We start from the raw sequence: 21,853 nt of genomic DNA, 5'->3' as shown, positions 1-21,853 counted from the left end.
TAGAGACAACTCCACAATCAGATGCCTAGTGATTTAATTTACACAGAAGTACTGTGCTGATGTGGTACTGTGATATATACAGTGGTGAACCATATGCATGTTCTATTTACATGATCGTTTCCCTTTAAATTTGACAACTTTACATTGACAGGCTGACAGGATTTGGCAACTGCCCACACTGCCAAAAGCAACAAAAGTTGGTTAAATGACCATGGTGTTGGTGTGCTTTAGAGCTGAAGATCTTTGCCCGAACCCGACAGGACCCGACGGGTTCAGTCGGGTTCGGGCTTAATTTATATCATCTTACGCAGGATCGGGCTTGCGCTCCGGTTTGCGAGGTAAACGAGCAGTCATGTGATGGGTTTCGATTCGAAAGATGCGAAAATGGATGCTGAGTAGGTGTAACGGAGGCTTGCCTCTGGCACACCAGCAGTAAGATGTTTTTTACAGTATTTAAAGACACTGTATTTCGTACACCACTGTGTACACACTGTGAGCAATTCCCTGCTTGTTATGTACAGTTAAATAACAGAAATAATAAAAATCACTAAGTGACTGACCATTATACTCCTTAGTAGTTTGAAGAATACTAATATGGTATGTTCATCGCATTTGGACATTTGTATTGTGTTGTTTCATTTTCATCGTATGTCAGATTGGCTTTTAAAGCTCAGATACAGAGAGCTGACCATCGTAGCCTCCTCAGGTAGTGACTCCTTCATGTCTGTGTGTTTCATGCACAGGAGAGTTCGCAACAGTCTGGGGGACTTCACGGTGAAAAGCAGGTAGATACACGGATTGGCAACACTGTTCAGGCTTGCCAGCAACATGAGGATGGTGAAGGTTACAGCTGAAATATAAATATATATATAGGTTAGATAGCAGTCATTACATTTGAATACATTCTTAATAAATATCCCTAAACATTTTATATTGATTGAGCATAGCTTTGTGTAACATGTAGGAGAGAGTGGGGAAACTGCAACATCTTCAATCAGAAATGAGTTACAGGGATGGCATCAGTTTCAGAATCACCCATAAGTACAGGTAGGCTACCCATGTTTAAAATATAAATATATATTCAATATAATAGAGATGGATCGCTTTTATTTCTTTGGTTCATTAAAATGATTTGGTGGAAGGTGCAGCACTACTTCTGTCATGTTAATATTCGACGTGAATCTCAGCACACGCCTCTGTCTTTAGTGTGGTGATCTATACATACAACACTTATTTCACGTGGCAGCAGTGGTGATGGGAGAACGTGCTTGAGGATCAGTTTAGAAAGAAGACATTACATAATAACTCTCACAGTGATTAAAAATAATATAGGTCTACAAATATTTAAATAATGATGATAAAACACCATCATTCAGGGTGTGAAATTCAAGGTTCTCCTGCTTTTCATCACTTTATTTTATATTTTGTTAAGTTGGTCAGTAGGAGAAGGTAAACAGGAATATTAGCACCCCCCCCCCCCCCCCCCAAAAAAAAATAAAAAATAAACTTGTGTCACCTTGCATCAGCCCTGTTATTTTTATAAAGGCATAAGCTAAAGTATCTTAAGCATTTTACATGTAGGTTAGATTAAGACGGCACAGTGTTATATTAACACTTAAAGAGCCAACACAACAGTGTTTGTTAGTAGACTTTCTCTTACTCTCAGTCGGAGCGTCCGCGTCCCACACAGACCACAGCTGAACGGTGAAGAACGGAGCCCAGCACACGGTGTAGGAGAGCACGATCACCACCGTCATCTTCACGGTCTTAATCCGAGACTTAGACACCGATGCCACGTTGCTGGTTCTGGAGGAAAGAGGGTGCGTGTGTCCGCCATCACCTCCTTGCTGCTGCTGCTGGGTCTTCAGGTACAGATTGATCTGGAGCGCCCGGCAGATGCGCACCTGGAACACCGTCACAGTTACGATTGGCACCAGAAATATCACCAACGTCGTCCACGTCACGTACGCTTTAGGTCCCCAGGGCTGAATGAACTCTGCCCAGCAGTCGTAGACACCCGGGGCGATCTGAACCCTGGAGAAAATAAACAGTTGCGGGAGGCTGAAGACGAATGACAGGAGCCATGCGACGCACACGGGCAGGTTCCAGCGCGCGCGCCGTCTTTGGAAAGTAACCATGGGGTTGCAGATCGCCTGATAACGATCAAGAGTCATTACAACTATCATATAAGTGGAGGCGAACATGCCGACGACCTGCAGATACTTGACCAAACGGCATACGAGGTCAGGACCAATGAAACGGTCTGTTATGTCCCACATCAACTGTGGACACACCTGGAAAAAGGCGACCACCAGGTCCGCCAAACAGAGATGGGTCACAAACACGCGCATCCTGGACATCTGCTGTCTCTTCTTCCACAAAACCAGCAGCAGACCAAAGTTCAGAGCTGATGCGCAGAGAAAGATGACGCTCAGCAGCGCGATCTCGATTTGAGCTAAATGCTCGTTCCGGGGTTCGTCTCTGGTGGCTTCTATCTCCAAAGTTGCATTGCTTAAGTTTAATGTAAGGATAGACATTTTCTTAATATCTTAAGCTCAAGTTCAGTGGGTGCAGTTTAACTGTCCCAGTGCGCACAAGACCGGCACGCGTCTGCGCATCTATAGTGTGTGTGTGTGTGTGTGTGTGAGAGAGTGTGAGCGGAGACTAGAGGATTTATATTTTGCTCTGATGGATGGGGGAGGGTCCTTCATACAAATAGGAGCATAAGATGGCATTCTGAAATCCACAAGCTGAAATTATGGACTATATGTTCTTTTACAAAGACATTCGTTCTGGCAGTTTTGCTTAATAAATATTTACTCAGGACCTTCCAGATAGAGTTGTGTTTATAATGTAGCCAACATAGGTTATCTCCATTTCATTGCTTAAGTGGTTATAACCGATCAGTTGCAACAATTATAATTTGGGAACCATATTAAAGTTCAGGCACGTACAGAGGGTGGGGGGGCGTTGAGTGCTTGAGCACCTTCCCCTTTGCCCCTTGGTGGCCAAAGTGCCCTTTTATCAAAACAAAATTTCCTCAAATTTTTTTTGTCATAACATACCCTTTTGTGAATGTCTGCCCATGCCCAATCTAAATATTAGTAAAATTTCTGAATAATAATTTAGCCGTCAATAAAATGACCCACAGGATGACCTTTCACCTGACGACGATGACCTCATCCGACCGGGACGATTCGTCATGACGCACACACATGTTTTAATTGCCAGAGGATATTTTCAACAAGTTGGTAAGAGGTGTTTCATTCTCAGCGAAGTGATTTTGATGTTTATTTACTTATTATTATTTTACAAGAAAGATGTGATGTGAGAACATGCAGATATGTTGTTTATATTGCTGTGTGTAGCCTGTAGTGTAGAAGTAACATTAGCTTGCTGTTTGAGGGAGAAACGTTTCACAGGCATCGAGGGCAGAGGCGTCATGCCCATTCAAAGTGAGGGAGCACGTGCCCCATCAGATTTCTGAGCCAAGTGGATTTTAAATGCAGCTTCCAAACCGAGTAATATTTTTTTATATATTTTATACAATCACAGCGGTGTGATTAGATAGTTCAGTGCACAGCATCAGCTTCTAAATTCAAATCTGCGTTCGCTGGCTGGCGCTGAGCCAGAGACAGATGCGTTCGTACAACGATTCATGATAACCAATCAGAAACGATTCTGTTGCGCTTATGAATGCAATGGCCAATCAGAGACGCGCAGAAGAGTCATCACTGAAATGCGGTGTTTTGTTAACTTGCTCACTGGCTGAATTATTTAGCGAATTCTCTCATCAGAAACAACAAAAGTGCAGATGTGCATAATGTAATGTAAAGTGATTTTAATGGGAGTTTTTGAGAGTGCCTGAACTCTGGCTAGACTGAATGAAAATGTTCTTTGATAATGTAAATGTTCTTTACTCCCTGTAAAATGAAAGTGTTAAAATAAGTAACTTACAATATTTGCAATATTGCAAATTCAGTTGTACTAAAAAGATTTTATGGCATGATATGGCACTTAAGTAAAAAGTCGGGTTTTTATGTGTAGTTAATAGATTACACTACTTTTCCATTTATTGATCAAATAATCTATAAAGGTGCAAAACGCGTTTACTTAAACATGTTTGAGAATCGAGATATTTCCTGATATATTAAGCATGTTTGGAATTGTTTTGAATAAATAGGAAAAATTGATAAATAAAACATAAGCCTTTATCAGTTATACAGTGCTTTCGTAGCATGACTTATAGCTACCCCCCCCCCCCCCCCCAAAAAAAAAAGTGCCCCCTCAAAAATCATGAATGCATGATGCCCCTGATCGAGGGGTCTGGTCTTTTTATGTTATTTGACTAAACTATTATATTAAAGTTTTTTTTTTTTTTTTTTTTACACGTAGAGTGCCTTAAAAACAATTATCACAACACTGGTAAGGCTTATTCAGATTTTCCCATTCTCTGAATTATCATAATGAAAATAAAAACAATTCAGAAAATTAATTAAAATATAATTATATTTTAAATGTGACACAAATATATTTTTTTCTACAATAGCAACAGTGTTTACAACAGCAAGACCACTTTAGCCTGTAAACTCAATAATATCTCGCTGGAAATAAATGTAGAAATATTAATGTCAATATAAAATGAATAATACACCTGACCTGACATCAAAGTGCAGTGTGAAGGAGATGAATAACAAATGTAGCCTGTCCTTTGTTTACATTGCAAAGGTGTTCTATTCTAGACAACAACAACTACAACAGTAATAATAATATTAATCACTATATTCCAGTGTATCAGTTGTTTAATGTTTTGTATCAATATTTAAGGTGGACTTATTAATTAGGTGCAAGAGTAGTAGTGATGGTTAAAATAATAGATTAATGCTGAAATAGTAAATTGTGCCTTGTTCCTAGACGGACAGAGGGTGAAAAGTAATAGATCAGATGAGGAGATGGAGATAGAGGAAGAAAAAGAGGGAAATGTAGAGGCACAAGTGACAGAAAGAGAGTAGGGAACAGCAAGCCAGGAGACAGAGGCTGGTGAGAAAGATGAAAATGTAGAGGCATGAGTGTTTTCTATAGTTTTTACTATAACTGCTGTTCTTAATTATTCTGTAGAACAGAGAAGAAAAAGCCATCAGGTTGGGACAATTTAAGACATTTCAGTTTCTAATCCCAGAGCTATTATTAGGTGGAAAGAAAATATATTTTTTTACTTTTAAACTTAAAATTGTCTTTTCTAATCTATTGATGTGGGCGCAGCTGTATGCCCTGGAGGGACTGCGGCAGTGCCAGATTCACCAAAATGGAGCTATGTTGTGAAACAGGGCCGAAGAATGAGGAAGCACACACAGGGGGAAAAGAGCGTGCAGACAAACCAGAGTGGAGGATATCTAAGCCTATTGTTGGCACGGGTGCGCAAGGAAATATAAAAGTGGTTCGGACGAAGATGGTAAGTGTTTTTGCTACCAAATTCTCTCCAGACCTTGACGCAGAGACGCTGGCTAACTATCTTAAAGAAAAGCTTGGCCGTGAAGTTACCTGTCAACGGGTTGTCACTGTGAGTAATAGATACAGTTCATTTAAAGTGTGTGTGGAACGCAGTGAAGTCGCGGAGATGTACAACCCCGAACTCTGGCCTGAAGGTTCTGTTGTGCGGCGATATTATGAGCCCCGTAAGGCGGGAGTGACTGCCCTTACGAAAAATAACCATGGTTTTATTATAGTAAAACTGTAGTAACCCATGGTTTTTTGGCGTGTTGACTACCATTTGTATAACCACAGATTTACTACAAATACCATGGTTAAACTATGGTTAATTTAGCAAAACCATGGTTAATTTGTGGTTACCATGGTTTAACTATAGTAACCATGGTTTTTTGGTTTTATTTGTAGTAAAACCATGGTTAATTTTCATAAGGGTGGTAGTAGTGTAACCAGTTCAACACTTGGAGCGGTTGTGCCGGTTAGGGCTATGGCAGCACTGTCCTCTTAAATTCTCCCATACGTATTGCATCTTATAACTGTCGGGGGTTGTGTGTCAGCAGCAGCGCAGGGGACAGGGCTCGGCGTGTAGTTGTGGATAGCTTGATGCAAAACTGTGAAATTTTATGTTTACAGGAAACTTTTTTACCTAAACAAGATTTGGAAAAATTGAACTCTTTTAAAGACAATTTCTACGGTGCTGGTGAATCTACAACTGATCTCTCAATGGGAATAGTGAGAGGAAGGATAGCAGGAGGTGTGGCTATCCTTTGGCACAAAAAAATTGGACTCAGTGATAAAAGTCATAAGGCTTGAAGTTGACTGGTGCATTGCAGTACAGTTAAAGGTTAACAATAGAGAGTTTATTATTCTTAACATATATACACCATATGAGTGTCAGCAGAATGAGGATGAATATTTGCATAGACTTGCTTTTATAAATTCTTTTATTCATTATAATCATTCCATGAGTGTATATGTGGTTGGTGACATGAATGCTGATCTTTCAGACAGAAGCTCAGCGTTTGCTAAACATATGTTACAGTTCTGTGAAGACAATAACCTTATATTATCCAGCCAATTGTTGTTACCTGCAGATAGCTATTCTTACATAAGTGAAGCCTGGCATATAACATCATGGCTTGATCATTGTATTAGCACTGCAGATGCCCATGCTTGTTTGCGATCAATGAAAATCTTGTATGAAACGTCCATGTCTGATCATGTCCCGTTTGTTATGTTGCTTGATGTTGACAGTCTTCCTGAAATGACCAATGTGGGTAATAGTGCTTGTAAAGCTAAACTGGATTGGGCTAAGCTCTCAAATGAGGATGTTTTGTTATATTGTTGGAAAACAGATGTTCTTCTGAGTATTGTATATTTACCAAAAAGTGCAATTATGTGCTCTAATGTAAATTGTAATGACAATGCTCATTTTGAAGCTTTATGTGCAATGTATGATTCTATTGTGGATGCTATGTATGAGGCAAGTAGATCATACTTTACTTGCTCTGATAAGGCACATAACATCAAGCCAGGTTGGAATAAGTTTGAGGCTGCACATAGGGCGGAAGCCAAGGAGGCATTTAAAGCTTGGGTTCTGGCTGGTAGACCCAGACAGGGGCCTGTCCTGGACCTCAAAAAGATTACTAATGCTAGGTATAAATATGCAGTTCGTTATGTTAGCAAATACGAGCAAGTCATGAGAGCAGACTCTTTGGCTGAAAAGCTACTTTGTAATAATACCACTGACTTTTGGAGGGAGGTAAGAGCTCTAAACAAGGTTAATACTCTGCTACCATGCACTATAGAGGGAGTTTCTGGAGTCGATAATATAACGGAGTTGTGGAGGCAACATTACTCTGCTTTATTTAATTGCGTCAATAGTGATCCTTATAAAGTGGGCAATATTGCCAAAAGAGACATATTGGGAATCACAACTCATGAGGTTCATCAAGCAATTTCTCAGTTATCTGATAATAAAGCAAGTGGCTCAGAATAAATCACAGCAGAGCACCTTAAGTATGCAAGTCCAAAGGTTGCAGCTCTTCTTGCCTTTTGCTTTAATGGCTTTATGACCCATGGAATGTTACCAGACTCGATGTTAGCCGTTACTCTTGTGCCTGTAATTAAAGACAAGACTGGCAAGGTTGGAAGCGTAGAGAATTATAGGCCAATCGCACTAGCCAGTGTGTTATCTAAAGTTTTAGAGAGGATTTTATTACATCGTTTGAGTGAGTATATTGAAACTACAGACAACCAGTTTGGCTTTAAGGCTAAACATGGTACTGATTTGTGTATATATGCCTTGAAAGAAGTAGTTGAAGTGTACAGGAGGCAAAACTCCTCTGTTCTAATTGGTTTTATAGATGCCTCTAAAGCTTTTGACCGAGTCAATCATCGGAAGTTGTTCCTGAAAATGAAACTAAGGGGCGTGCCTGACAGCATGATAAGAATCTTGGCAACCAACCAGAGTATGCAGGTCAGATGGGGAAATAGAGTCTCCCCTCCGTTTAGTGTTGGTAATGGAGTAAGACAAGGGGGGTTACTCTCCCCGGCCCTTTTCAACCTGTATATGAATGACTTATCAGAACAACTAAGAGGCGGCAAAACAGGTTGTATGATTGGTAACGTTTTAATAAATCATTTTATGTATGCCGATGATCTGGGTATTGTTTCCCCTAGCAGTGCTGGATTTCAACAGTTGTTGAATATATGTTCTGATTATGGGTTCAAATATGACGTGCAGTATAATGCTAAGAAGAGTGTTGTCATGATATGCAGAACAAAAGGGGATAAAGACCTCAACTTTCCAGTGTTTTATGTGGCAGGTAAAGTGATAGGTGTTTGTAATAAAACAAAATACCTGGGGCACTTCCTCACAGATCAATTGTCTGATGATGATGACATGTATAGGCAGTGTCGTATGCTTTATGCTCAAGCTAACATGTTAGCAAGAAAATTCTATATGTGTTTAGACAATGTTAAGATAAGGCTTTTTCAAGCCTACTGTACTCCTCTCTACACTGCCCCATTGTGGGCCAAGTTTAAAAAGACAACCATGCATAAGCTTCAGGTGGCTTATAATGACTGTATGCGAATATTGCTTCAAAAACCTAGGTGGTGTAGTGCAAGTGAATTGTTTTGCAAGGCAAGAGTCAATACTTTTCAGGCTTTATTGAGAAATCTGATGTACAAATTTATTGGCCGACTGGATGGTTCTCAGAATGGTATTATTAAGTTACTGGCAAATCCTAGTGAAAGTGTCGTGCGATACCAGTCACAGCTGTGGAGGCACTGGTATAACTGTCTTTTATAATTGGTAATTGTCTGTTTGTTGTTGTGTTGTACATGTGTGTTCCTGTAATGTTGTATGGTTTTCTAATGGACCCTGAGTCTGTCAATAAAGTTGAACTTGAACTTATTTATTTTTCAAAACTGCATCGCAGCATTTGCTACCATATCAATACATAATCATCCATATCGATATCAGTGAATCAGCAAGGAATGCATCACAATATATTGCTGTATTGATATTTTGAACAGCGCTATTTAAAGTCTTGTTCCATGTGCCCCTTTTAAACTTTGAGCACCTGCCCCTCCAAAGGTCTCTGCACGGCCCTGTATTAAGGTTAAAGTTCACCCAAATTTGCTTATAATTTACTCACCCTCAGGCCTTCCAAGATTATTATTATTAGGATAGTTCAACCAAAATGTATTTTTAAAAATCAATAGAGTTTAAACAACAACTTTTCATTCTATAGACAAATCCACACACCGATTTTTATTTTTATTTTTATTTTTAATTTATATCTTTTTAGTTCCACAGAAAAAAAATAAGTCATACAGGTTTAAAATGCATGAGGGTGAGTAAACGATGACATATTTTTCATTTTTGGGTGATCGTTTCCCTTTAAATTTGACAACTTTACATTGACAGGCTCTAAAGAAGCTGTGGGACTGTATAACGACAATAAGCAATGCAAAAATGATATGACAACTTACCACTAATGTCAATTTGAAATCATTATCATATTAAGTAATTCACAAACATATGAAAAAAAATACCTTAGTAATTGCCGGACATCCATGGACTTTAAAGCAAGACAGCACGACACTGGAAGACATGATGTGGGCTACTTTATTTCAAAGTAAACACCTGGAGAGCTGGTTGCATAACCTTCTAATAACTATGAACTGTTGACAAAAGGAACATCATTTTTCCTCATAATGAAACCATGGCTACAGCTTCATACGAGATGTCTTCTCAGCAGGAGAGCTAAATTACTCCCTTCACTATAATAATTACACCACTCTGCTGAAAGGGCAAAATCCCACATCAAATCAACAAAAAACAAAATTAACTGCATCATTGCGTCATTCAATTTGCATTGATGCATCCTTGTTCAAACCAATTACATTAATGAATTAATATGATATAATGTCAACTAGGAAACTTCATGAATAATTAATAAAGGAAAACATTTTAGAAAGTGTTTATGATGCTCATGGTTCAACGGCGGGGTAAATACTCCATATGTTAAAGCATTCTAAATGTGAAAATGTGCACTTTGATGCTCTAAGACATTTGACAACCATGCACACTGACAACCATCCAAAAAGCCAATAGCCAATACAAACTCCCAAGATAGCAACAATAGATATTCCTAAACATTTGGTTGCATTGTATCTGCAAAGGCATAGGACAAAATTAGAAAAGTGTTATATGACTGCCCTGATGGTTCCTTCTCTCAAAATCCACTGACACTATGGAGGTACACCTTCTCAACCCAGACTCATAATGCATTATTCCACATGCATGCAGAGACATAAGCACTTCTGACACAAGTGTGTTTTCTTATCTGGCATCAGGATGTGCTGAGGGTGGCCAGGAGTTCCTCTTTGCACATCTGATAGTGGCTCTTCTTCCATGTGTCCCTTAGCTCCTGAAGGATGGTGCCGATCTCTTTACCTGAGGTAAAACCTAGTTTGCGTAGGTCATGGCCACTCACTGGGAAGCGCGGAATGGACCACCTGCTCAGCTCAGCTATGAGTTTATTTTCTCCCTGATACTTCAGCAGCTCCAGTACTTTACCCTGGGAGTCCGGCTCTCTAGACTTCAATGGAAAAAAAGAAATTATATATATATATATATATATACACACACACACACACAAACACATACACACAGTGCAGCTTAAAAGTTTTAGAACACTTTAGAATTTTCTCTATTTTTGCATAAATATGACTTCAAAAAACAATACAAATTTCATACAAGTCCTGAAAACAGACAAAGAAAACCCAAACAAACAAATGAGACAAAAAATATTTTCTTTGCCATTTGTTTATTGAGACATATAGTCAGGACAGAACCGCTTCAGCTCTGTGATGTTGGCGGGTTTCCTCCTATGAGCTACTTGCTTCAGCTCCTTCCACAAAACTCCAATTGGATTAAGGTCCAGACTTTGACTTGACCATTATGAAACATTTGGTTTGTTATTCTTTAACCATTTTTTGGTAGAGCAACTTATTAATTCATTCACTGACCGATGTCCTGACATAATAATAATTAATCGTTCCATCAATGAAGGCAAGCTGTACTGGTCCAGATGCAGCAAAGCAGGCCCAAACCATGATACCAGGACCACCGTGTTCCACAGATGGGATAAGGATCTTATTCTTAAATGCAGTGTGTTCTTTTCTTCTAACATAACACTTTTCATTTAAACCAGAAAGTTATATTTTGGTCCCACCTGTCCAAAAAACATTTCTCCAGTAGCCCTCTGGCTTGTCAGGGTGATCTTTAGCAAACTGCAGACTGGCAGCAATGTTCTTTTTGGATGTACCATGCACACATTGGTTGTTCAGTGTTTTCCTGATGGTGGACTTAAAAACATTAACATTAGCAAATGTGAGAAAGGCCTTTAGTTGCTTAGAAAGTTGCCCTGGGTGCCTTTGCAATCTTGCATCAACTATTACACATCTTACTTTTGGAGTGATCTTTGTTGGTCAATCACTCCTTGGAAGGGAAACAGTGGTCTTGAATTTCCTCCATTTGTACACAACATGTTTAACTGTGGATTTGTGGAGTCAAAACACTTCAGAGATGTTTTTGTAACATATTCTAGCCTGATGAGCAACAGCAACTCTTTTTCTGGGCTCCTCAGAGATCTCCTTTGTTCATGCCATGATACACTTCCACAAACATGATCAGATTTGATAGATCCCTGTTCTTTAAATAAAACCGGGCACGCACTGACACCTGATAGTAATTGACTGATTGAAAACAACTCTGAAAAACAGATGGACACTAATTTCACCTTCACATTAACTGCCAGTCCTAAAGATTTACAAACTCTTGCCACTTACAGATATGTAATATTGTTTCCTGAATAAATAAATGACAAACATATTTTTTCTCACTTATCTGATTGGGCTCTCTTTCTCTACTTTCAGGACTTGTGTGAAATTTTTATTATGTTTTGAGTCATATTTATGCAGAAATATAGAACATTCTAAAAGGTTCAAAAACTTTCAAGCAGCACTATCTATCTATCTATCTATCTATCTATCTATCTATCTATCTATCTATCTATCTATCAAAATACTGAGAATAAACACACTTGTTTCATGTTTGGACAGCGTTTGCAGTGCCGCAGGTCTTGAGAGCAATGCTCGCGAGTTTGTTTACACCTTCGGCTGAACGCACTCTTCTTCCTTTTTTCATCACATATCACATCAGATACTATTTACACTAAGTGAAAATAATTACATTCTATTTACTCTAAGTGACAACAGCAGCCTTATTAGCGATGTGCTATTTACACTAAGTGAAAATAGCAATTCTATTTACACTATGTAAAAGTAGCAGATATAAGTGTAAATAGTAGTTAGATGCTATTTATACATAGTGACAGATACTATTTGCACCTCAGTATTGTCGTACATTAACAGGATGAAATAATAACGGTGTAAATTATTTTATTTATTTAAATTATTAAATATTATTATTACAACAAAGCCCTCCCTGTAGTCTACTTACCCCTAAACCTAAACAATTAATACATCATTATTACACACTCGTTAGGCAATTGATTTCCACTTTTACAATGTGATATGTGATGAAAAAGGGAAGAAACAAACTCTGGTTGACCGCATACGTGAGCATTGCTCTCTATGACCTGCGCAACTGCAGACGCTGACTAATACAATCCAACAAGATAAAATGAACATGACATGAGTGTGTTTATTCTCAACATTTAATTTAGAGTTTTTCTCTCTCAATTTAATTTTTTTTTTTTTCTCAAAACAAAACAACATTATTCTCGAAATTAAATAAGTTTATACTCAACATTTTATTTAGACATTTTTCTTGAAATTTTATGAGTTTAATCTTGTATTATAATTACTTTAATCTTGAGATGTTTCTCTTTTTTATTGCTTGGACCTAATCCTCTTCCATAGTGTTGTTATTATTAAATAAAACTGCTTTAAAAATTACTGGTAATTGAAATAAATGTTAAATAAAAATAAAATATTTTGAAAAAAATGAATGACAAAAGCACATAAAGTGACTTAAAAACAGAAAATATAAAAATAAAAGCTAATTCAAAATATTAATAACCACTACAGTCGTAAATAAAACTAAAATACCACTGGAATGACAGTTTTAATGATTATGGGGATAAAGTAGGCCTTACTGATGTTTGTTTAACAATTGCATTTTGTTGTATGTCAAAATGTTTTATATGAAATTCATTTAATTTTAATTAAAACGTTGTACAGCAAATTATGTGATGACATTTTTTGTACTAAACATTAGAAGGGAAGTAAAAGTACATACATCAATGATGAAATCTGTGTACTGTTTCATGCCGTCATGTTCATCCTGTCCCTTAACGAGATCTCGCCTGTATTTAACCAGGAACAGGCCCAAGTTTTTCTCCTCTCTGGATAGTTTCAGTCGCAGATCCAGTTTCTCCACATCCTCCTGGCTTCGGAACAGAGCAGCCAGGATAGTCATGGGTTTAGGAGAGCTCTCATGAGCCTTCTGCCAGATCTGCTTCATCTCCTCAACATTGCCATCTACTGGTAGACCTGCAGGAAAAGACACAGCAAGTCTGGACATTTATAACATACATTTATTCTGATATATAAATATTACATTAAAAAAAAAAAAAAATTTTTTTTACATCTCCAGAAAATTACATTACCATTTTAATGCGCCACAAAAAACATCAAAGTTAACTTTAATTCAGAAATGTAAAGCATGTTCATTATAGAAAACTGTCCATATGAATTCCATTTTTTCAATGGGGTAGGAGTTTTCTAAGATTTTTTTTTTTTCTTCATCCTACTCCTGTTCTCCTTGTCATGGAATGTATTTTTGTTGTGTTTGTTGGATTGTTGTTGTGGCATTTCGTGTTGCATTACCATGAAAAGAGAATAAATAAAGAAAATGAAATTTTTAAATGCATTTGAATAATAAATTAGAATGGAAACCAATTAGTGACAGGTAATTGTCCATTATATTTTTGGATCTTCAACCACAGTCCCTTACAAAAATTTGCACCACTTTTTTTGTTTCTCACCTGTGTACTGGGCAAGGCCCAACTCATAGACAAGCTCCAGCAGGTGATCAGCATGGTTTCCAACCAGCATCTTCTTCAGCTCCACCCAGATCCTCTCACCTGAGATTCCTGCCAATCCTCTGCCGTTCTCTCTTATTGCCTCCAGAGTCTCGGGTTCATGTTGCCCAGGCTCAGTTGCCACCCGACCATAAAATCTACAGCGCAATCCGACAGAAAAAAATTAAATAAAGATAAAACAACATTTATAGGCTATAGAGTGGACTCTACTTTATAATCTTCATTGAAAAAGTTTAATGTAAAGAATATATATAGTCAAATTTAAATGGATACCTCTGTTATAATTTCTTCACCCTTATATCATTCCAAAGGCATATATTTCTTCCCAGTATCAGCATATAATTACCTGAAGTATCTCAGAATTCGAAGGTAGTCCTCTTGGATCCGTAATGAGGCGCTGCCGACAAACCTCACTTTCCTGTTCTTGAGGTCCTCATATCCTTGGAAATAATCATAGAGAGTCCCATCCAGTCCTGTAAAAACACAATAAAGGACCAATCAAATACACAAAAAAATTTAATTATTCCAAATGAAATGTAACAAATCAATAAAGGATTAATTTATGCCAAATTTGCAAAGCAAAGCTCATGTAGGTGAAGTATTCTGTTAGAAACTCCATTTGTTTTACCGAGAAACATGGAGTTGATGGTGAGATCTCTGCGCTCTGCATCCTTCTGCCAGTCTGTGGTAAACTCCACCTCTGCATGCCGCCCATCAGTCTGCACATCCACTCGCAATGTGGTCACTTCAAAGTTCTCGTCATGAAGCTATATAATGTATAAATCCTTATGTTTCAGTTTGCATACATGACATTAACATAAGCATTATGTGAAAAACTGTCACAAATGAAAACAGATCACCTAAATGCATTGCGGAAGCTCAATAATATGAATTAAAGGTTTAGTAAAACAACCAAGTAAAATGTCTAATGATATCAATGTAAGAAGCTGCATACTTCACCTTACCCTGGCAGTAATGGTCCCATGTTTTTCTCCTTTGTTGTTAATCATCCTGACTCCTGCTGCCTGGAACATGCTCTTCATCTCCTCTGGAGTGGCTGTGGTGGCAAAATCCACATCTTCAGGCCGTTTTCCGGACAGAAGATCCCGCACCGCACCTCCTGCAATCCTCAGCTCAAACTGGTTCTTTTCAAATATTTCTATTTGAAAAATATCACGTTCTTGTTTATTGTACAAATAGCATGGTACATTAACACTGTAATCATTCGGAGTTTGGACATGCCTGACTTAATAAATCTGTGTTATTTTGTATTTTTGGTGACGTTAATATTATTATATAATATGCAAATGCTAATAACAAACACTGAGTAGGTGTGTCCAAACTTCTCACTGATACTGTATGTTAAAAGTGGTATACTATCACTGTACCATGATGGTACCACCACAGTATTTTTGAAAAGGTGATGATGACTTAAGATAAAGTGAACTTACCAGCAATACCAACCAGCCCGTCGGTAAATAAGGACTCAAACTCTTTAGTTTTCAGCTGCATTGTGACTAATAATCTGCGACTCCACGTGAGATGAACTCGGCTGATGAACGAGCGGCGCAGAAATAATTTAGCCCACATCGGTGAACTTAAAAGACAATAATGTCAGTGTATGTAAAGTTCACATGTCATATAAATAATGCTGAATCTAAAAGATGCTTAAAAGTACAGTTAATAAATAGCTTATGACTTAATGTGACTCTTCGAGGCTAGCTCTCAAGGTGATAAGCACATAATGTGATATTACCAAAGATAACACGGTGAGGTTATAATTGGAGTTACCAAAAGAGACAATACATTTATCAAATGTGACATAAGACAAGTTATATTTATTCACCTAAGAAAAACTACATGCTTTAGTATTTCATCACATCTGTAGTCTCACTCACGCCGTGCGCAGCCATGACAGACATTCACGGAAAAGGCGTGGCCAGAATACACCGAGTTTCCGGGATAGCTACGTAATGACCGTAACAACCAATGAAAATTGTTTATTTACTTTTTTTTTTTCAGGCTCCCAGACAGTCTGCTGGATTTAACCGATTTAACGTTAGTAAAACTAAAATGTATTTGCATTTCTTGACTGTAATTTAAATAGGGTTTTAATGCAATTTATTAAAACGGAACCTTGTTTCGTATTCCTGTTGATAAAACTGCCATATGTTTATTATGCTTTATGTAAGCTATTAAATTAATTTGCTTTTCTCCACATCATTATTCGATGACTCCAGAATCGCTGAGTATTATTCATTCCGATTCAGTTTTGTGAAACAGTTCCAATGTTTTATTTAAAAGATCCGAAAAAAGAGATTCATCTCATCGAGTTCCTGGTTAATTCAATCAGCAGTAAAACAACCGTAAAGGAACATATGAGTAGCATGATAATAAAAAGCAGTATCTCTCTGATTGCTTCAAGTCCTAAATATTCAAACTCGATAGTTTGTCTACATTTATAGTTACCGCCCATTTAAAGAAAAAGCGCATTTAGAGAGTGATGAAGTGACAGGCTGCTGGCATTTGAGGTGAGACGCTGCTGGGATCCGGTCAGTCTGATCTAATGGCTAAAGTGGAGATCGCCCCTTTGAGAAACTGGGATGATTTCTGCCCAGGCTTAGACCGATTCGCCAGACCAGACACGCGAGATCTGGTGAAGTGGAACAACAGAGTGGTCAGCAACCTCCACTCCACCTTATCAAACAAACTATATGCTACTGGCAGTCATTGTATTCCTGGTTGTAGGGTAAGTCCAGTTAGGTTAGCCTGTCTTCTTGGTGAATGTACAATATGGAATTTAACTGTTAAATTAATATTTAAATATTATTTCTAAATTGTCGTTGGCACGTCAATACGGACATCGCATTACACAAAGTATCGCGAGAAGTGACTGTTAAAACAAAATATTATTAAGTCAGCTTTAAATACAACTTTAAATGCACTATAAATAAAGTCCTAATAAAGTTCACCTAATTTTTTAATGGTACTTTGATACTGTATTTTTTATCTATTTTGTTTTGATTGTTTGTTTTTTTAGAGAGAATTGTATGTTGCACTGAAGAAAATAAGCTGTTCTCACGTGAAGTTTTTGTCCTGTACAATTTAGAACATGAGATAATTCTTAGCTAAATATAGTTAGTGGACAGTTAGTTGATCTGGGCACACATACTGTAGTTGTGTTGATATGTGGGCAGCTGTGTTTGTAAGATGAAGGCCAATCTAATGTCTGGGTGATTATGGTTTGTCTCTAATATTATATCTAGTTGCTAATACGGAACAATATTTAAGAGTGTAGTAATCAGATGACACTGACCAGGAGCAAGGGGCACGAAAGCAGTTTTAGTCATGCAGTCATTTCACAATCATTGACTGCATGTCTATTTTAACGTTTCAGAGTCAAAATTATCAAACTGTCATGTTATTAATTATTTAAATATTTTAAGTCCAACATGGAAGATGCCTGCTTTTTGCCAACAATATTTTATGGTGTTTACACTTTATAACCGTTAGGGGTCACCATTGACATATGCTTGTATTCTCATAAACAGAAGGCTGTGGTCTAAAACAGGGGTTTTCAAACTGTGGGTCGCGACCCACTCGTGGGTCACGGAATGGAACAAGGTGGGTCGCACAAAGTCACTTGGCTGCAGCTAATTTTGCGTTTCAATGACACACAGACACTAACACAGTTCAGTCTAGGGCTGCACGAATGTGACGAGTGGGGCGGGGCCTAGTGCCATGGGAACAGAGCTAGGCCGGTGGAGTGATTGGGAAATGAGCAACACTCACCGGTCTCAAGAACCACGGAGGAGATCGGAAAGATACAAAAGAGGAGCGATGACAGTGAAGGACGAGAGAGGACCAGGCCTGGGTTTTATTTTGTGTTTGTTTTTTATTTGTGCACGGCAGTCATCCGAGAGGGGCTGTCGCGCTGTTTTGTGTTTATTTGGTTATTAAAACTTTGTTTGATTGTCCGCCGGTTCCCACCTCTTTCCACGAAGGAGTCATCGAGGCGGTGGGCTGGAGTGAGTTCGCCCCCCCCCCCCCCCCCCCGGCAACTCACTCCAGCCCACCACATCGAGCACCCTCGGCGGCAGACTCCTTCGCCCTGCTCGATGGCACTGCGGATTCACCCCAGCGGCGAAGGATCTTCGGCAGCGCGCCCCTCCTTCCTCCCTGGCTTCGGCACCAGTGTAAAACATTAAAATCTTCACAATCACAGGAAGAAGGAGGCGGGAACTGGGAACCCACTCATCACAACGATATAGCCCACCAACATTAATAATGAACTGCAATATCCTTAGTGTGATTTTCAAATTGCAATTAAGTCCGTGTGCGTTGCGTGTTTTGAAGGTCTCAGAGCAATGTCATTAAAAGGTTCAATCGGTCTTTTTTTACCTATTTCACAATTATTTTAATCTCCAAACTGTTTTAGATAGTTCTGCTTTGCTTCTTATGCTTTTCTAAAAAAGTGTTGGATTGTGCTCCGTTCTCGCCGACACACACGGAAGGATCATGAATGCAACAAAACACAGCAGCGCAGATCACACTTCACTGGAGTGAGCCTGCTTCACGTTTTTATGGACACTACATATTTTAACGCCAGTAAACAAAAATTAAAACTTGTAAATTTGTAGTGAAATTTTCAGTTGTACTCTAAAATAAAATGGTTATTTTTCTTAAATACTTAATTTCTGTCATAAAAATTTTAAGTAAGATTAGGTTTAAAGTAATTTCACTCGTTGTTTTTTTTTTTTTTTTAATATTTTGGTGGGTCGTGAAATATATTACACTTGTCTAGGTGGGTCGTGGAATGGAAAAGTTTGGGAACCACTGGTCTAAAACACAATGAGTACAACTTTAATGTAATGAGTACCCTGCTTATTTCTAAGTAGACTTTGAAGTAGCCTAAAATCCCGTCACTGCCAAATTCTCTGTTCACAAGTGTTTGCACCCTGTGAGCATGTTCACGGGTGCAGCAGTGGTCGCTTCTGTCTTGGCTCTGTTTGGGCAGGGGAGAACAAGGCGATCATCAAAAAATTCAAGAAGGAGAACCCTGCTTTGTTTGTATTCTTGGGGATGGTCGTGAGCTATTTCCTCATGTCGCTTTTTGGTGGAGTTATGGTGTTCCTGCTTGGAATCCTGCTGCCTCTTATCTGTAAAGTTTCTTAAGAAAATCATAAATTAAACATTTTTAGATTTTTTTTTTTTTCGTAAGATTTTAACCTATTCGATGGAAAACAATAAGACTCTTTGTTGCTTGCAGGAAAATAAATGCAAAACAGCAGTTTATTAAATCCAGATATTATGTATATATTATGTATATATTTGGCATGCAACATGAAGTATCTGGAAGCTTAATGTTTTTTTGTCATTTTGCATTTCAGTGATCTTTGCACATGCATTGCTTCGCCTACGGAACATGAAAAACAAACTGGAGAATAAGATGGAGAGTGCTGGACTCAAAAAATCACTCATGGGAATCATACTTGAAGCACTGGGTCAACAAGAAGAGAACCTCAATAAAATTCAAGACTTTCTGGAGAGTAAACTCAAGGAGTGAACTCCTTCAACCGTGCCTTACTGAGCTTCTCACCAATACATAAAGGAAGAGCTGGCACAATTTGTGAAATTCACTCCTTTTCTTCCAACATCTTTCATTAGCTAAACAAAACTTAGAAAACAAGTCTGTTTTTTCTATAATGGAATGAAAACAAAATTGAATTGAAAATAAGAGGTTTTTTCTGTTTAATTCTCAGGTCAAATGTAAGAGTATGCAATTTTTTTCTACGACCTATAGGGAAAGGTGTCATATGTGCATATTTAAGGTGTTAGTATCCTTCTCTCCCAAAATACATTCATTCATATATTAAGACAGTTCAAATTATAATATGACAATATGTTTTTAGGTTTATGATCTTCAAATATTCTGCAGTGTGATAACTTTAACTCTACAAAAGTCACTGTGTTTAACGGCAACTGGAAACTCCTGCGGTACTGATAATGAACTGTATTACTCTGTAGCAGTGGTTCCCAACCCTGGTCCTGGAGGCACCCCAGCACCCTTTTTCTGACACACCGATTTCATTTCTTGGAGTCTCTACTAATGAGCAGATGACCTGTATCAAGTGTGTGTTAGATTAAGGATACATGCAAAACGTGCAGTGTTGGGGTGCCTCCAGCACCAGGGTTGGGAACCATTGCTTTGTAGAATTGTTTACTTCTGTTTGTTGTTGATGTGAACTGTTCGTTGAACATTGATGTCTTTTAACACATTGCTGATGTAGCTGTGTTGCAAAAGCAATATGAGGGTTTTAGATACTCAGTTTTTTGCATCATGCCTAAGATTAACTCTTTGATTAATGCACAGACTTTCAAGTCTTATTGCTTTCTTGTTACCTATTAGGTTAAATGACCCAAAAGTTGAATTTCCTGTGGCGCTATCAACCTTAATTTGCAATGTGGAAATAAGCTTCATTCTATTAATGTGCTATTTGCATTATAAACCAGTGTGTTTATGATTATGATAAAGTAAAATAATAACCAATAGCAGTTTTTTGTATCTAGTGGCATAACCGACTGGTGGGTAAAATAACTGTATAGGTAAATGGCACCGGAAGCCTCACACGTTCAAGTTACAAATGCATTTATGTAAAAGAAATTAGGTGGATATTGTTCAATCTATGCAAAGTGTGTTAATAAAGTAAAATTGTTGTGTTTTATTTGAATCAAATATAGATTTACTTTGAAATCAAATGAATTGCTGTGGTTAAATATGCCATCTTGCAGTGTGAATTCAGCATCATGCAGAGGATTCTAATTACCATTTTAAAAATGCCATATTCACAATCATACATGATTCATTTATTCCACAAGCAAAGTGTTTGAAAACATTGGTTTACAAAGATAAGTCAAGTAGTAGTCAGTCATGTGAGCTCAGCATGTTGGCCCCATGCAACCTAATCTATGTAAAATAAATCAATCAGCTTTTCTTAGGCTACTGATATGGCTGGAGTCTTCAGCTACTGTGAGTGTACAGGACTTAAAACATGTTTCCAAAAGTAAAACCTTTTTAAAGAGGAACAAATGGACCAAGCAGTGCATATGACTGAGCACAGTGCTCTACAACGGTTTTTCAACAGCTGTCTCATTACAAGCTCACAGAATGACTGAACTTGCGGACTTGTATAAAAAAATGAGGAGTCTTTAAAATGTATGAGGAAATATGATTTTAAAGGTAGTTTATTCCCCTAGCTGATCCAGATCCTGTCCCTCACTCTTCTCCTATATGCAGTAGTTTCAGAGCAGCTCACAACATCTGTGCAAATTTACCTACAGTAAATCATGCTTAGCTCCTCTAGAGCTGAACCGGCTGAATCAGCAACTTCACTTTCATGTGTTATCGTTTAAAAACAGAGCCAAACCTGAGCTCTTTGAATTCTAAAATGCTGAGTACATAGCTAACAAGGAATATCAGAAACAGCGGTGGGGGAACGTAAGCACTTTTTTTTTCGCAGCGGATGACTATTATTCTGTTGCACGTCACTGAAGAAGACGTGATGACAGCATCATTTAATCTTTGTTTGACAATCAGTGGAAAATGGTGTTTCATTACCACCCACTCACGTGGAAATCAAATATTCAAGCAGTTTATACATTTTCTACCCTTGAATGTAAAAATGAAAAATCAGTCGAATTCTTTTTTTTTCTTCAGTGAA

At 38.0% G+C, this 21,853-nt stretch overlaps 2 protein-coding genes and 1 pseudogene across 5 annotated transcripts; 1 reads left to right on the top strand and 2 right to left on the bottom strand.

Moving 5' to 3' along the window:
- Positions 1-566: 566 nt before the first annotated feature.
- Positions 567-2,619, bottom strand: LOC132151249 (oxytocin receptor-like). The gene is made up of 2 exons (XM_059559360.1): positions 1,661-2,619; positions 567-850 (listed from the first exon to the last, which is right to left on the bottom strand). The coding sequence occupies exons 1-2, from the start codon at positions 2,535-2,537 to the stop codon at positions 642-644; spliced, it is 1,086 nt and encodes a 361-aa protein (XP_059415343.1). The 5' UTR covers positions 2,538-2,619; the 3' UTR covers positions 567-641.
- Positions 2,620-9,611: 6,992 nt separating this feature from the next.
- On the bottom strand, positions 9,612-16,107 carry LOC132151662 (CCA tRNA nucleotidyltransferase 1, mitochondrial). 4 transcript variants are annotated; one of them, XM_059559947.1, is made up of 8 exons: positions 15,979-16,107; positions 15,584-15,729; positions 15,098-15,291; positions 14,761-14,899; positions 14,479-14,605; positions 14,076-14,269; positions 13,328-13,581; positions 9,612-10,601 (listed from the first exon to the last, which is right to left on the bottom strand). In XM_059559947.1, exons 2-8 carry the CDS (start codon positions 15,720-15,722, stop codon positions 10,353-10,355), a joined length of 1,296 nt encoding a protein of 431 aa, XP_059415930.1. In that variant the 5' UTR covers positions 15,723-15,729; positions 15,979-16,107; the 3' UTR covers positions 9,612-10,352. The 4 variants fall into 4 exon arrangements, with proteins under 4 accessions (XP_059415930.1, XP_059415932.1, XP_059415933.1 ...); XM_059559949.1 differs by having other exon boundaries at positions 15,584-15,684; positions 15,979-16,087; XM_059559950.1 differs by lacking the exon at positions 15,584-15,729 and having other exon boundaries at positions 15,979-16,028.
- A 2,871-nt stretch (positions 16,108-18,978) lies between these two features.
- LOC132151661 (PRA1 family protein 3-like) lies at positions 18,979-19,809 on the top strand (annotated as a pseudogene).
- The last annotated feature ends 2,044 nt before the right edge of the window (positions 19,810-21,853 follow it).

The sequence above is a fragment of the Carassius carassius genome, chromosome 10, assembly GCF_963082965.1.
Source record: "Carassius carassius chromosome 10, fCarCar2.1, whole genome shotgun sequence".
Classification (NCBI taxonomy): domain Eukaryota; kingdom Metazoa; phylum Chordata; class Actinopteri; order Cypriniformes; family Cyprinidae; genus Carassius; species Carassius carassius.
Note: the sequence above shows the minus strand (reverse complement) of the source record. Positions and strands in the feature narration are given on the sequence as shown.